At 45.9% G+C, this 15,472-nt stretch overlaps 1 protein-coding gene across 2 annotated transcripts in view; it reads right to left on the bottom strand.

The window, feature by feature from the left end:
- Nucleotides 1-517: 517 nt before the first annotated feature.
- AKAP12 (A-kinase anchoring protein 12) overlaps nt 518-15,472 on the bottom strand; it is a 104,544-nt gene continuing 89,589 nt past the window's right edge. For both annotated transcript variants that reach the window (XM_082474371.1, XM_082474372.1), the window contains 2 exons: nt 2,576-7,571; nt 518-1,571 (listed from right to left, as the gene is read on the bottom strand). In XM_082474371.1, coding sequence (XP_082330497.1) covers nt 2,584-7,571 — 4,988 coding nt within the window. In that variant the 3' untranslated portion in view covers nt 518-1,571; nt 2,576-2,583. The remainder of the gene's footprint in view (nt 1,572-2,575; nt 7,572-15,472) is intronic.

A 15,472-nucleotide genomic window follows, 5' to 3' on the forward strand; every position in this document is an offset into this window, starting at 1 on the left:
AAACTGGAGTCCTGAGTTTGAGTACAACTTAAGAAGTGTGCACACCAGGCCAGTGCTACCCATGAAAAACTGGGACTTTCTGGTAGATGGGGGACTGTTCTTTGTGTGGCACTTGTCTGACAGAATCCTTTAGGTATTAGCGTGAATCAGAAATCATTTTGACACTTTAAAAATTTTTTCCAAGATCACCTGTTAAGTAAGGCATTTTTACTACTAAGCCTTCTTAAAATGTCTTTCTAGAGACATTTGTCATTAACAGATATTAACAAAGAAAACTGACTTTTTCAGGAAGGCACCACCAGATGGTAGCATTGTTTCAGTACCGTCAATCTAAAAAGCTCCTGGCTTATTTCAGCGGATCCCTCTCTGCCTCTGACTTCCTCTGATCCCCAACTCAAACTGGTGTAAACTGGTGGCATCGTGTAGTGACTACATTAGAAACTTCTAGCTTCTCTGCTTTTAGAATGCAGTAAACGTATGTCCCAGGCTTCCTATTATCTAATAAATCCAACAAATCTAAGTGAAGCAAATGTTTTATTGAAATCAGTTGTCAAATCACAATTTAGCCAAATGATAATGCTACATTGTTCTTAAGAGTGGGCACAAACATGGCACAGACACAATCCAGCATCTATCAAAATACCATCTGTAAAGAACCTGACTTATTTCATGCTGTGTGTGAATGTGGTCCAGCATAGAAGGTAGACTCAAAACCAGTCGATTTTTTTCTTGATAACATGAAAAACATTTCACTACTTTGCCTCAAAATTAAGCACACTCATCTGTCCGTAACAACCGTATAACAATTAGCAGAGAAGACTTCAAATTAATCTGCTACTGAAAAAAACTTCCTTCCAACCTCCACTGGGGGGACAGAAAGAAAAATTTCCCAGTAACAATGGAACAGTCTATATGTTTCCCCCCCAAAAACACTTTTTATTTTTAGTGCACTGTGCATAATAGGAAAGTGACCAATTTCAGAGTGATACTAAACACTCTGAAAGGACATAATCCTTAGTGAATTTTAAAACAAGAAGTGTAGCTTCTGATCAGGAATGTTAATTCTAGGAAGCTCTGTTTTCAAAGGTTGTAACTGAGGCAGACAGCTTCCTGAGACTTCACTGTGGTTACATGCCCCGTCGTATACTGTGTGATACAGAAGGAATGCACTATACTGTAATTACCTTAAACATTAAGAAAAAAATATACAATAGATACAGAAGGAGGATTAATTAAAACATACACTTAAATACATAAAGAATGATACTCCAGTTTGAGAAGCAGAACTAGGTATTGCCAACTCCAGTTCCGGGCTAAGAATTAAGGACCTTGAATCAGAAACATTATATGGTACCAAGGGAAAATATCAGCGTGGTCTTGAAAGGAAGAAATGTTATCTGGCTACAGCTCCCGATGAAGCCTCAGGATTGTCAGGGGTTCTCTAGAAATGAGAGCAGTTGATGTTTCTGTTCTTCCGTTCCCAAAGTTCTGTAAGATTGGTCTCGTCAGCAGCATTCGTCTTCTTCTCCCACTCGTCTTCGCATTCTGGTCTTGCAAATGCACAACTGTAACTGTAGAAGGAAGTCAGAATCAAAAGTAAATAACATCTCCTTCGCCTCCCTCTTTTATTCAACAACAGAAGAGTTGTGAAAGTGAGTTGCAGCCAATGGGAACCCTAGTGAAAACCACAGTTTAACTCTGTAAGAAAGAAAGATGGTGAAGGTCCATGATACAGCATCCTTTGCTACCCGAACACCAGTAGGCAGGCTCTCACATGCCCTGGAAATTTTTTTAACTGCTTCTTACTACTGCTGGAAGAAATCCAAGTTTTCCCAGAGAGCTATAAACTAAGTTTCAAGCACTACCTTATAAACCTACTTTGGACTTCTAGTTATTAAAAAAAATGCAACAAAGTAGCTGTGAACACAACATATTTCTTATGTCTTTGAGCCAAACACACACACAGTCACACTGGGGGTAAAATGAAGTCATTACTTTCAGGACACCAGTAAGACTGAAGAGCATGTCAATAAGAAAAAGGAAACTAACCCTGGGGGCTTCCGTGGTGGCGAGTGGTTGTTAAGAATCTGCCTGCCAGTGCAGGGGACACGGGTTCGAGCCCTGGCCCAGGAAGATCCCACAAGCCACGGAGCAACTAAGCCCATGCACCACAACTACTGAGCCTGTGCTCTAGAGCCCGTGAGCTGCAACTACTGAGCCTGCGTGCCACAACTACTGAAGCCCGCACGCTTAGAGCCTGTGCTCCGCAACAAGAGAAGCCGCTGCAGTGAGAAGCCCACGCACCGCGACAAAGAGGAGCCCCGTTCGCCGCAACTAGGGAAATCCCACGCGCAGCAACGAAGACCCAATGCAGCCAAAAATTAATTAAATAAATAAAAAAACAAATAAAATTTTAATAACCTGGATCTCCTAGTCTGGTTGAGGGTTATTTCCCCAGATGTAGGTTCTGCATAAAATCCTAATTATTTGAATTCCTGCTTCCCTCATAACAAATCTGCCATCAGATGACAGAAAAGAGGGCAAAATTACTTTCAAAAAAAAGGAAGCTACTTACGTGATGTTTTAGGATTCTGTGGGTTCCGGTTTTGCCGGTTCCCTCTCTTGGTCCTGTGTCTCCTCCTGCGTTTGTGTTTTGATCTCTTTTTCTGACTCGCTCTGCCCTTTTTCTTCCTGAAATTCTACTTCCTGGCCATCTCCCTTCTCTTCCAGTTTGGGTCCAATTGTATCTGGAGACTCGCTGGTTGAGCCTCCTGATGCCTCAGCATCTTCCGGGGCTGAGGTTTGGTTCCCGGGGTCATCAGCAGCGTCACCTTTTTCATCTTCTTGGGATTCAAACGGTGACTTCTCTGTTCTTTCTCCAAACCCGGCACCACCGTCATCTTCTGGCACAGACTTTGTTTCAGGGGCTTCTCTCTTTTCCTTGGATGGGAAAGCTACCTCTTCAAGCTGCTGGCCATCTACCCGGGAACTTTCTACCCTAGTGGCCGCCATCTTCTCTAAAGCTTCATTCACATCTTTGGAAACATCTGGATGTGTGTGTTCCCCGGCACTTAGTGGGGACTCCTCTTTGGCTTCGATGGTTTGTGTTTCATCCAATGTGCAGGCCTGAAGTTTGCTTTCTTCTTTCTCGATTTTCTGCCCAGCCTCCTGGCTGTCAGCTTCCATCAGTTGAGCCTGGGTCTGGAAAGCAGCGGCCGTTTCTTCTGTACTCCCCAACTGGTCAACAACTGTCTGAATTACGTTTTGTACAAGCTTGCAGCTCTCTGTCTGAAGTTTCAAAATCTCATTTTCAGCCTTTAAATCTTCCTCTCTTGTTTTGCTTACTCTGCCTTCCTGACAACCAACCTGCTCACTGTCTCCATCTGACTCCCATTTCTGTGATGTGGTTCTATCTCCTTCCAGGTCAGCGATGATGCCTTTTTCAGGCGTAACAGATACTATTACCGGTATTGATACGGCCTGAGACTCAGTCCCTGTGGGTACCGCATCTTCTCCCGGCTGAGCAGGAGAGACTTCATCTTTTTCTGAGGACTTTTCTTCCGGTACTAAACGTGCCTCTGCAGATTCCAAAGTTTCCGCTGTTTCTAAAATCTTGAGAGCTTCTGCTAAGACCTTCTCCCCCACTGCTGCAGCTGTTAGAGCTAATGATGCCTCAGAGCTTTGAACTTGAATTTCTGTGCATGCCTCTTCCTCGTGAACGGGCAGAGAAGAACTTCCTTCAAAACTGATGACTTCCTTTTCCCCGTCTATGACGGTTACATTCACTGCCTGAACCAGTTGCTTAGTGAGCTCTTCACATGTGGTAACAGCTGGTTTGCACTCAAGTTTCTCTTCATTTACTTGAGTTGGCTCTAATTCCGTTTTGTCCCTTTCCACTTGAACTACCCTCTCTCTCTCCACTGGGGTTGGAAGAGACTTAGCAGGACTCTGGAGTTGGAGATCATCATTCTGAAATTCAGCTTTTTTCGTAACTTCGTCCTCAAGGGCAACTTCAGTTATCTTTTTCTCGGTTATCTCTGTGTCAGCAGACACCACAAGTCCTTCGACAGATGGCTCCTCTTTGGTTTCCTCATCAGCACGTCGGCCAGCCTCTTGAATCACCTCAGTCTTTGAAAGGATGGGTACAGTTTCCACTGTTACCTCTTTATCTGTATGTTCTAGAACCTCTTCCATTTCTGAATGCTTTTCTTCCTGGGATTGAAAATTGGAAGGTTCTGGAGGCATCTCTTTCAGTGCAGGAAGTGCCTCACCTTCTGTGACCTGGTATTGGGTACCGGATGGAACCTCACCATCTTCATCGATTTCCATGATCTTGGTCTGCTGGCTTACATTTGTAGCTTCAAAATCTGCTACTGGGGTGCTTCCATTGGTTTCACTGTCTGTGAGGGTTTCAGCTGAGTCAGGAGCAACAGCCTGTTCTGGGACAGTCTCTGGTTTTACCGCAGCCACGGTTTCAGCTGGACAAGTGCTTGTAAGTTCCTTGGCCTCTGCACTCTCTGTGCCTGGAGGAACTTTTTCCAAGCTTTCTGGGGTGGCCTGTACAATCACCGTCCCCTGTGTCAAAGTCTCAGTTTTCGTTTCTTGTACATGTACTTTGGATGCTCCATCCATTGCTTCCTTCCAATCGAGTGCATGAGAATCCTCTTCTGCTTCTTCCACCTGCTCCAGTATTTTTGCTTGTCCTTTCTGGGTTGTCTGGATGGTGTCGTCTAGCCCTCTGGCGTCAGGCAGCTGTGATTCTTCTTTAACTTTTTCTGCAACCGCCTGCAGCACCTCTTGGGTCCTCTTCGCCTGGTCTTCCACGTCGGGCACGCTGCCCTCCACCTCCTGAACCGGTGTTGCTTCCTCGGTGGTGTCTGGAAAGTCGGTTAACTGGGAAACAGCCGAAACCATGTCGGTGGTCTCTTCAGCACCAGAGGCTTCTGTGGCTTCTTCAGCACAGGATGCCTCTGTGGTTTCTGCGGCCATCAGAGCTTCAGGGGCCAATTCCACCTTGCTGGCGATTGTGTCATCAGCGGCCTCCTGGCTCTCTGGCAGCATTTTGGTATCGACAGGGGTTTCCTCTGCAATGACTTCTTCTTCAAATACCTCCCCAGATGGTGACTTGTCTTCGTCTTCTGCTTGTTCAAGAGGTTCTGTCACCGAAGCAGAGATCCAGGAAGGTGCCCTTTCTTCGATGTTGGTAACGGCCCTTGTCCCGTCCATGACAGCCACAGTCACGGTGTGAACCAGACTCTTGCTGAGCTCCTCCGACACATCGACAGCCAGCCTCTGCTCGGGGCCCTCCTCGCTCTTCGGAGCCTGCTGTGCTTCTGTTTTCTCCCTTTCCACCGCATCGTACTCGGACAGAGGCACCACGGCTGGGACGTCCGAATCGTCCTCGTTGACCTCCGGTGGGCCCGTATCTTCCATCGTCGCTTGTTCTTGTTTCCCATCCAGCCTTTTCTTCCTTCGCCCAGGAATAAACTTCCTGATTGAAACCCAAGACTCTTCTTTCCCCAGCTCAGCATCTGAGGCTGAATACTCTAGGCCGGACCCAGCTACCAAGTCCTCGCTTTTCTCTTCCAGTTTTGACTTCGATTTTTTTCTCGAGGTGACTAATCTTTTAAATGACTCCCAGGTGGAGACCCCCTCCCCTTCGCAGGGGCTGCCGGCCTGCTCGGGTGAGGAACTTCCTGGGGGCTGGTCGTGGTCTTGGGAGCCGGCAGGGAGCGCGTCTGGGCCCGGCTCCCTGTCTCTCCCTGCTTCCTCTGGTTTTTGGCTGTCTCCTCCTCCCAGGGGTTTTGGTCCCCCTTCGTCGTCGGAAGAGGATGCTTTTCTTGCTCTTTTCTTGGATGACCCCACACAAATCAGAGCTTCCCAGGACACGGAGGTGTCAACCTTGCGCTTTGGCTCTTCCGGCTTCTGCTCCTCTCCGTTTCCCTTCCCCTCTTCCTGCACTTCAGAGGCGGCGCTCTCCGTGGAGGACAGGGTGGCGCTCTTGACCTTGTCTACTTCGTCCTCCTTGTCACTTTCAGAGAGCCTTCTCACGCGTTTCTTGGGCGTCACCATCTTTTTGAAAGATGCCCAGGGGGTAACACCTTCCCTCTTCTTCTCTCCGTCGGAAGTGGTCCCTTCCTCCGTCTCCCCGTCCTGGGGGGCCTCGGCCACGCCTTTCTCCAGGCACGTGATCTCCTCGGGCTCTTCGGGGGACGAGGCCGAGCTCTCGGCCTTGGGTTCGTCTGGACTGTCGGGAGAATCCGCTGAGGCTGGATGCTGCTCCCCGGACTCCTCGTCTCCTCCTCTTTTCCCTTTCTGTTTCTTTCCAGAGAGCTTTTTTAAGCCGCTGCTAGTGAACAGCTTCTTTAAAGGGCTTCCCTGCACCTTAACTCTCTCCTGCGAGGACGGCATTTCCGCCTCCCCGACGATGCCCTCAGGGGGCGTGGGCGGCGCTTTCGCGTCTGCGCCTGCGCCGAGCTCGGCCGGCTGGGCGTGGTCCCCGCTGGCGGCGCCCGCCTCTTCCTCCATCCTCAGCGGCGCCTCCGTGGGCTCGGCGTCCTGGAGGTCGGCGTCCGTTTCAAGCGTTTGCTCAGGCGGCGAGGGCTCTACTATTTCTTCCACCTGGGCTTTCTGCTCCTCCGTGTCCTTCTCTGCAGTGCTGACGTGGACCTCCGCGACAATCTCTACTTTTTCATCGAACACTTCCGTTGCTAACGGGGCGGGTTTCTCTTCGGGAGGTGCTTGCACTTGGTCTTCGGGGGGCAGCTCCACTTTTTCATACTCAGCCGACAGCCTGGCATCCTGGGCACTCTCGCGGGCCTCCTGTGAGGGCGGCCGCTCGGAGAGATCTTCCGTCTTCTCGTTTTCTTCTGTGTCTGCCTTTTCTGGCTCTTGCTCCTTTTTCTTCTCTGAAGCCTCCAGCTCATCCTCCCGAGCCTTCCTGAAACTGGTCTTTTTTCGCCAGCCGGCCCAACCTTGAGTGAAGAATTTTTTGAAGGGCGATGCGGTTTCGCTGGCCACTGGACTCGTCGGAGAGTCTGGAGATCTGGCGGGTTCTTTCTCTTGTTTTTCGTCTCCTTCGTCTTTGCCTTCCTCGGCTGGTGGAGCGGACTCCGCCTGAAGGGAGACTTCTGGGCGGCTCTGCTCTTGTCTGGGCGTCTCTTCGGGTTTCTCTGTGGACTCTTTCAGTTCAGTGTCTTTGGGTGTCGCATCCCCCGTCTCCTGGCTGGGCTCCCGGTGATCACCATACCCGTCGGACCCTCCTGGCCCTCCGCCTTCCTCCTTTTTGACGGTGAGGAGCTGCACAGCGTCAGACTTTTCTGTCTTATCCTTTTTCACAGTGAATTTGAAGCCGACAAACTTGAACACCTTCTTAAATCCTACGTCGTTCGCCTGGGCCTCAGAGGGTTGTGTCAGCTCGTCTACACTGCTTTCTGAGGCAGGGGTCTGTTCCATCGTCTCAGGCATTTCCTCCTGCCCCTCCTTCGTGATGTCTTGAACCGCTGCTGAGTCAGCAGCCATGTCTTTGTCTGAGTCCCTTTCACTCGCATCTTCAGACTCTCTCTGTCCAACTATTAACAGAAAAAGAAAAAGAGAGAGGGGGTGGGGAAGAAAAAGGTTGAAAATGATTACAATTCAAGACAATTAAATATTTAAAAAACACGGCCAATGAATACTTCCTTTAACATCAGGCAGTTCCAAGATCGGGTAATGGTCTTACCAGTATCTGTAAATCTCAATAGATTAGGCAAAAAATTAGTTATAGGTAAAGCGGCCGCAACATCACTAAGGGTAGGTCAACCAGACGGCGTATGCAAAATGGAATCACACATCACACCTAAGATCTAGAATCCATCAAGCTTTAAAGATAACTTCCACTTTATAGGAAATATAAGGTTAGAGAAACTAAGCTAAATAAGTACCTAGACAAATCTAAAATAAAGGAGGAGCATTCTATGTGATAACTACCTGGCCTGTTCAACAAGTCCCCAAAGGCGACCAGAGCTCCTTGGGGAAATTCTGGGCTAGGTCAGGGAAAGTACAAGGAACATTTTATTGTGACAAAAGGGGGTGCTCAAAAGCTTGGGGGGGTGGTGCATATCCAAAGGACACAGGAGCCAGCTTGAAAGGGCTCCTGCTGGCCAAACTTTGAAGCGTAAAAAAAATAACAACAATGATAGGTTATAATACATTGAATAAAAATAGAATCTATGAACCAAGAGTGACACTACAAATACAACATTGTAAATCAACTATACTTCAATTAAAAAAGAGTGATACCAAAAAAGTAAATGTGAAGCAGGGGATACTTCCTTATGAAAAACCGCCAATCAATAAATTTAGATATAACTTCCACTTTGGTCCTTAGAGTCATTTCTTTAGAATTCAGAATTCTACCACATCAAGATTCATATTTATTAAGGACGAGAGTTAAGAAAAACGGTTCTTTTATAGACAATTGCTCAGGCTCTTCCTAGGCCGCAGCAAACTGCCGTTCAGCCTTGAAAATGCAGAGCATCACTGTCTCTGAACACGTATTTGTATCATTCATCAAACAATTAACTTAAAGGAAATAATATAAGTGGATTTTCGCTTGCAGTTGATTTGGAGAGGAGAAAGCCATGTTTTACTTCACTTCAACTGTAGGGTCAACTGAACTGAACTTTTTCAGTTGCTTAGAAAAATAAAAATAATTTCTCATTATATAAAATAAATGCAACACTGTTTCATGGCCAATGAGGTTACTCTTTTGAATGTGGGCCTGACTGAAGGCATTTGGAACTAGTCATATCACTATTAAAATCAGCTATTCAGAAACAAATTTTAAAAAGACAGGAATTAGGGGGAAAGTTTTTAATAGATGAGACTTGGAAGCAAAGCAAGGAAATTGACTGGCTGTAGCTTAAGCGGTTGCCTTATTTGATAAAGCCTAGTGGCTGTTTGTCAGTAGGCTTAGAAAAACCATGTTTACTAACAACATTCTAATAACTCATTCAGTCAAGAATCAAGAGATGCTAAAACTTTTGGGTGAAAGGTTTCCAGCACACTTACAGTTTTAGAGTATCAACACACAGATTTCTTCATTTCAAAAGCAACAACTTCCTTTATAATGGAGAAATCTGCCAGGCACCACCTTAACCAAGCGATCAGAATTAACATCTCCAGTAATGGGACAAAACTGTCATCATGCTTCGTGATGTGAGGCACTGAGAAGGCCAATAAATCACCTACACAGTACTCCTGACAAAAATGTTTAACAGAATTGAATCGTGTGGAAACAGACAACAGCCCACATTGAAGCCTGGCCTGAAATATAAATGTCGCAAAGGACAAAAATCAAACATAAATACAAATGGATTGTCTGCAAGTAACTTTCAAATAGTTTAAGGAGAGAGAATGAGGGAGTACGGGTAGAGGAGAAAGAAAATGTGGTAAAATATCAGTGAATGGTGAATAAGGTCAAGTGTGTATGGGTGTTTATTGTATTTTTCTTTAGGTTTGAATTTTAAAACTTGTTGGGGGTTAAAGAAGCAAGTCAATGTGATTTGATAAAGGGTGGGATTCTGTGCTAAATTTAAAAATTTAAGAAACATAACAACCAGAGACAGCAGGCATGGTCCTGGGTTGGATATTTGTTAGGGCAAGCCAGCTCAATTTTTGGGTCTCCTTGGGATACTCGATGTGAGATTAGAGGAGATGAATTCTTACCAAAATGAAAGGGTAGAAATTTTGACTGAAGAAAAGCAGGTTACCAAACAGTGTATGTACTATGACCTCACTTTGGTTTAAACTCTCTCTCTCTCTCTCTCTCTCACACACACACACACACACACACACACCCCTCACATACGACTTCTGGAGGATGGGAATGTGATATATTTTAGTTTTGCTTGTCTGAATTTTCTCATTTTCTATTTAGTATTGCTTTCTGTAATAAACAAAAAGGTCAATTAAAACTGACGCACAAAAAGGTCCCAATAATGTTGGAACAACATACTTAATGCCTGCTGCACAAAATGAAGCTTAATAATTATAACCAGTTCCAATACCAGTGCTTAGAACGTGGCAATAAGTATTTGAAATACAGAAATATGTGGAAATACAGAAACCATATGCATATCCAAATGCATAAATTCCTTTAATTTACATCATCTTATTTCTCCAAGAAAATAATTTTATACTTTATGTGAAATATTACAAACCTGTCTACAAATTTCCATTTTACTATTTATTGGGTTTCATTTTGAAAGTGAAGCCTAGAAAGTTCACTGAAAAACTGTCCAAAGTACCACCCAAGTGAAGACCAAAGCCCGCATGCAGAGCCCTGTTTGAACATGCCTTGTACTGTGCTAGAAATCAACCTAAAGTCCTTTTCCCCTTGCTTTTTCTTTTCTAACATTACCAGATGTATGGCTAATCACAGATAAAACCTGTGACCATCTGGGCCTCTTCTTCTGCAGAGAGGAAGGAAGGATACTGAGGAGGTGCTCTGACCCTGCCCACGTACTTACAGGGGTGGGCAGGGCCTCGGCTTTGGTGACAGTGCGTAGTTGTCTCTGTAAGAGTTTTTTTTGGGAGTTTCAGCCAATTCTCATTTTTTTCTAACTGATATCAGCATCTAAGGTAGCATTAAAAAATAATAATAATAAAACTGAACTGAACTTTTTTTTTTTTTTTTTGGCCTCGCCACAAGGCTTGCAGGATCTCAGTTCCCCGACCAGGGATTGAACCCAGGCCACGCCAGTGAAAGCTCGGACTCCTAACCACTAGGCAACCAGGGAACTCCCCGAACTGAACATTTTTTTTTAAAATTCATTTATTTATTTATTTTTGGCTGCGTTGGGTCTTCGTTGCTGCCCGTGGGCTTTCTCTAGTTGCGGTGAGCGGGGGCTACTCTTCGTTGCGGTGCACGGGCTTTTCATTGCAGTGCCTTCTCTTGTTGTGGAGCACAGGCTCTAGGAGCATGGGCTTCAGTAGCTGTGGCGCACAGGCTTTAGTTGCTCTGCAGCATGTGGGCTCTTCCCGGACCAAGGCTCGAACCTATGTCTCCCGCACTGGCAGGCAGATTCTTAACCCCTGTGCCACCAGGGAAGCCCCCCAAACTGAACATATTAGGTAAGGAAGATCTGAAGAAAAACCAACTAGACTACTTTCAAGTACACCTCTTAAAGGGAACTTTTTCCTTTTCTTTTTTAAAAAAATCAATTTGAGAACCAAACACTGAACTCTGGTTAATAACATGCATGCTGAAGTGTTTAGGGGTGAAGCATACTGATGCCTGCAACTTACTTCGCAGTAAGTAAGTAAAAGAGAAGTAAGACGGACTCATGAACAGATACAAGGATGGATAGCTGAAGAGATATGTGAGAAGGCAAGTATGGTAAAACATTAATTATACAATCTAGACAAATATACATGTCTAATATACACTGTTCTTTCAACTTTTTCATATCTTAAAATTTTTCATAAATAAATAAATTTGGGCGGAAAAGCTCCCCAGGTGATAAAAAAAATCACTTTGAAATACACATTTGTGACCAACTTTAGACTTTAGGACTTCCCTGGTGGCTCAGTGGTTAAGAATCCGTCTGCCAATGCAGGGGACACGGGTTCGATCCCTGGTCCAGGAAGATCCCACATGCCGTGGAGCAACTAAGCCTGTGCGCCACAACTACTGAGCCTGCGTGCCGCAACTACTGAAACCTGCACAGCTAGAGCCCGTGCTCCGCCACATGAAAAGCCACTGCAATGAGAAGCCCGCGCAGTGCAAAGAAGAGTATCCCCCGCTCACCACAACAAGAGAAAGCCCGTGCCCAGCAACGAAGACCCAATGCAGCCAAAAATAAATTAATTTTAAAAAAAGGCCCAATACAGCCAAAAATAAATAAATTTATTTTTTTAAAAAAATAAAGGAAAAATTACAACCCACATTAAATACTGAGGCAAATATCCCAAGAGAAAGAAAAATTCAGACATATGTGATAGACTGTCCAGAGTATCCAACCCTGACATTCCTTTCATTCTGGGAACACTTTCTCCCCATTATTTTTTTAAAAGTATGTATAATCTTCTGAAATAAGAAGAATATGCTGTTTATTTCTCTCTTGTAAAAATAAAATACAGTGTGTGTGAAAAAAAAAAGAATATGCTGTAAATTTCCATTTGTTCCTATTATAATCCAGTTTATACAGTTAAGTCTAAGGATTTCTTGAAGTTAAGTGCATTTCGATGAACTACTTCACAAATTTTCCCAATTATAAAAGCATACTCATCAGAGAACTTTCTGCAAGCACTTCTAACGCAACACAAGAGATGTGACCTTTTTTTAAAGATGGATGATACCATTGGAAATACACTAGAGGAAAAAGTCAAAGCCCAATAATAAACTCTATTCTACTATAAATTTACTAGTAATGCACACATATAAAAATTAAATTTCCTGCCAGCAAGCAGGAGGTAAAAACACTCATTAACTAACCTCTCTAGAAACCATTAGAAAATGCAGAGACGTTTTGCTAACATAGTAGGAGAAAGTAGGTGTTATACACACACCATTTCCCCCCTGTTTCCCCTCCATGCTCCTAAATCTGTGTTTCAATTTGAAACACCTTTTATAAAACTCTGGGGTGACTGGAATGTTTACAGTCAAAACTCAGGAAACAAGGATGAACAGCTGCTAACTGGTATTACAAAACAACTATTGATGGTTCCTTATAGCTTAGCAATATTCAGATGTTCTCTTTAGAGTGTTATATGGCTGAACCCATTAAAAAAGAAAAGTATTTAAGATCACAGGAAAATTTAAAATCCTAACTGGTCAACTGGTCTGCAGTCTCTTTTTACCTAAGTAATCCTAGGAGCTACTATTGTCAGAACAATCTTCCAGACTGGGCAAGGCCCCTGCTGGCCCAGATGGTGCCTTTGTGCTTTGTGCAAAAGGCTGGAAAAACCCAACTCAGCCCTGATTTCCACTTGGCCTTCTGGACCAGCTAGACCTGTACAGACCTTACAGAGAGGCCCTGTTTCCTAAAATACCCCTTTGATCACATCATGAAGCTAGCTGCCAAACATCCCTAAGGGCTCCAGGATCTAGGGGAGTGTCTTCTAAACTACTAAGCTGGCAGCCAAGGCTGTCTAAATTACATTCTAACATATAAGCCAACTTAAAAAAAAATTTTTTTATTGGATATATGCATATGTATAACTGATTCACTTTGCTGTATACCTGAAACTAACACAACATTGTAAATCAACTATACTCCAACAAAAATAAGCCAACTTTGATCGCACACTTGCGCTTTAGAGGTCTGTAATCTGCCTCAAACACGTGCGGCCACGTGGCTACCACTCAGCTGGGAACCCGCAGGTAGTGAAGCTTAGATCATTTTTGTTCAGCCTCGTTTCCTAAGACTGGGCCAGGCGCTCGGCGTGCTGCAGCCCAAGTAACAAGGCCTGCTCCGTCCTGTTCTGCATCCCCCATTTTGCTCGCCTGCCTCTGGGCTCTCCGGGGTGGGGGGGGGGGGGGGGGTGGGGGGCGGAGCCGGCAACTTTCTGGTCTTGCCTAAATCCTTGTGATTTTTCGAGGCCTGTATCGTTTTCTACCTCGCCCGCCTGCCGGGCAAAGACCTTCCCAGGGGACCCCAGCCTGCACAATCTCTATCCCAATCCTCGCCCCCCTCCTTCTAGGCCATTGTCTTCCCGGATGTGCCTCTTTCCGGCAAGAAGCAACATGCAGCCTAGGGCCTCCCTTGCGCTGCGGTTCTGTTTTTCAGTCTCCGGGCGAGGTGCTGGCTCAGAGAGTGCAGGGTTCGGGCACATGCTCCGCGGGCCTCAGCGAACCCTGTGGAGTCCAGAGGGTGGCTCTGCAGCCCTGGGCATGGTGTCCTGTGGTGTCCCTTCCTAACACCCGCCCCTGCGCGCTCCTGCGCCAGCAGCTTGATCAACGCAAGGGAAAGGAGGAAGCATGGAAACCCACACACCCATCTAACTGACACCTCGGGGGGCGCTCCCGGCGATACGGCCCGCCAGGCCACGGGACGAACCGCCGCTGGGGGGCGCGCGCTACTCACAGCAGATACTCCAGCAGGGCATGGCGCGCGCCGCTGGCCGGCAGGGGCAATCCGACAGAGGCGCCGGAGGCCCCAGCCTTCCTCTGCCGGCTGCCCCGTCGCTGCATGGAGACGCCTCCGGGGGAGTCGCGCGCGTCACAAAGGGCGCAGCCTCCTCGTCAGCCTGCAACGGGAGGCCCTGAGCATCACCCCCAGGGCCCCCTCTTCCAGGCGAAGCACGCCAGATGCCGGAAACCAGCCAAACCTCCCTGGCCAAAGGTCGCCAAACCTCACTGCCGCAGCGTTCCTGTACTGCCTCTCTCTTATCCGCACAACATTCCATCGAATAGTTGATCCAAAACCCGCATTGCCTATCAGTGGCCCAGGGCATGGCAGGTACCTGTGCCTGGGCGGGTTTGTTTGTAAGTGCTTTAATTTCCTAAGTACTAGAATAAGAACTGGGTTCCCATTACGAAGCTATCATTTCCAATCATAGAGCCTTAGAGCTGGAAAGCAGAGGTCACCTGGTCCCCCCAGCTGGTTTACAGAGGAATAAACTGACTTCAAACACGGTTGTATGTGGGAAATGCAAAACGGTATAGCCACTTGGGAAGACAGTGGGGCAGTTTCTTGCAAAACTAAACACGCTCTTACCATCTGATCCAGCAATTATGCTCCTTGGTTTTTCCCTAAATATTCTTGGTATTTACTCATACCCACATCTGGTATGAGTTGAAAACATGTCCACACAAGAACCCACACACGGATGTTTATAGCAGCCTTACTCACAATTGCAAAAACTTGGAAGCAACCAAGACGTTCTTCATAGGTGAATGGATAAATAAACTGTGGTATATCCAGGCAATAAAATATTATTCAGCACTAAAGACAAGCTAGCAAATCATGAAGACGTGGAGGAGCCTTAACAAGCGCATATTACTAAGTGAAAGGAGCCAAACTGAAAAGGCTACATACTGTACGATTGCAACTCCATGGCATTCTGGAAAAGGCAAAACTGTGGAGACAGTAAAAAGATCAGGGGTAGGGAGGTGGGAGGGATGAACAGGCAGAGCACGGAGGACTTTTTAGGACGGTGAAATACTCTGCATGATACTCTAGATACATGTCATTATACATTTGTTCAAACCCACAGAATGTACACCACCAAGAGTGAACCAATGTAAACGAACCCACACCAATGTAAACTATGGACTTTGAGTGATAATGATGTCAGTGTAGGCTCATGGATGGTAACAAAGGTACCGCTCTGGTGTGGGACGCTGATAGTGGGAGAGGCTAGGCATGTGTGGGGTTAGGGAGTATATAGGAACTGTACTTTCCACTCTTTCTTGCTGTGACCCTAAAACTGCTCTAAGAAATAAAGTCTATTTTTTACAAAATGGTAAACACAAAGTTTGTCTTTT

Source organism: Balaenoptera physalus (assembly GCF_965194825.1).
Source record: "Balaenoptera physalus genome assembly, chromosome: 9".
NCBI lineage: Eukaryota > Metazoa > Chordata > Mammalia > Artiodactyla > Balaenopteridae > Balaenoptera > Balaenoptera physalus.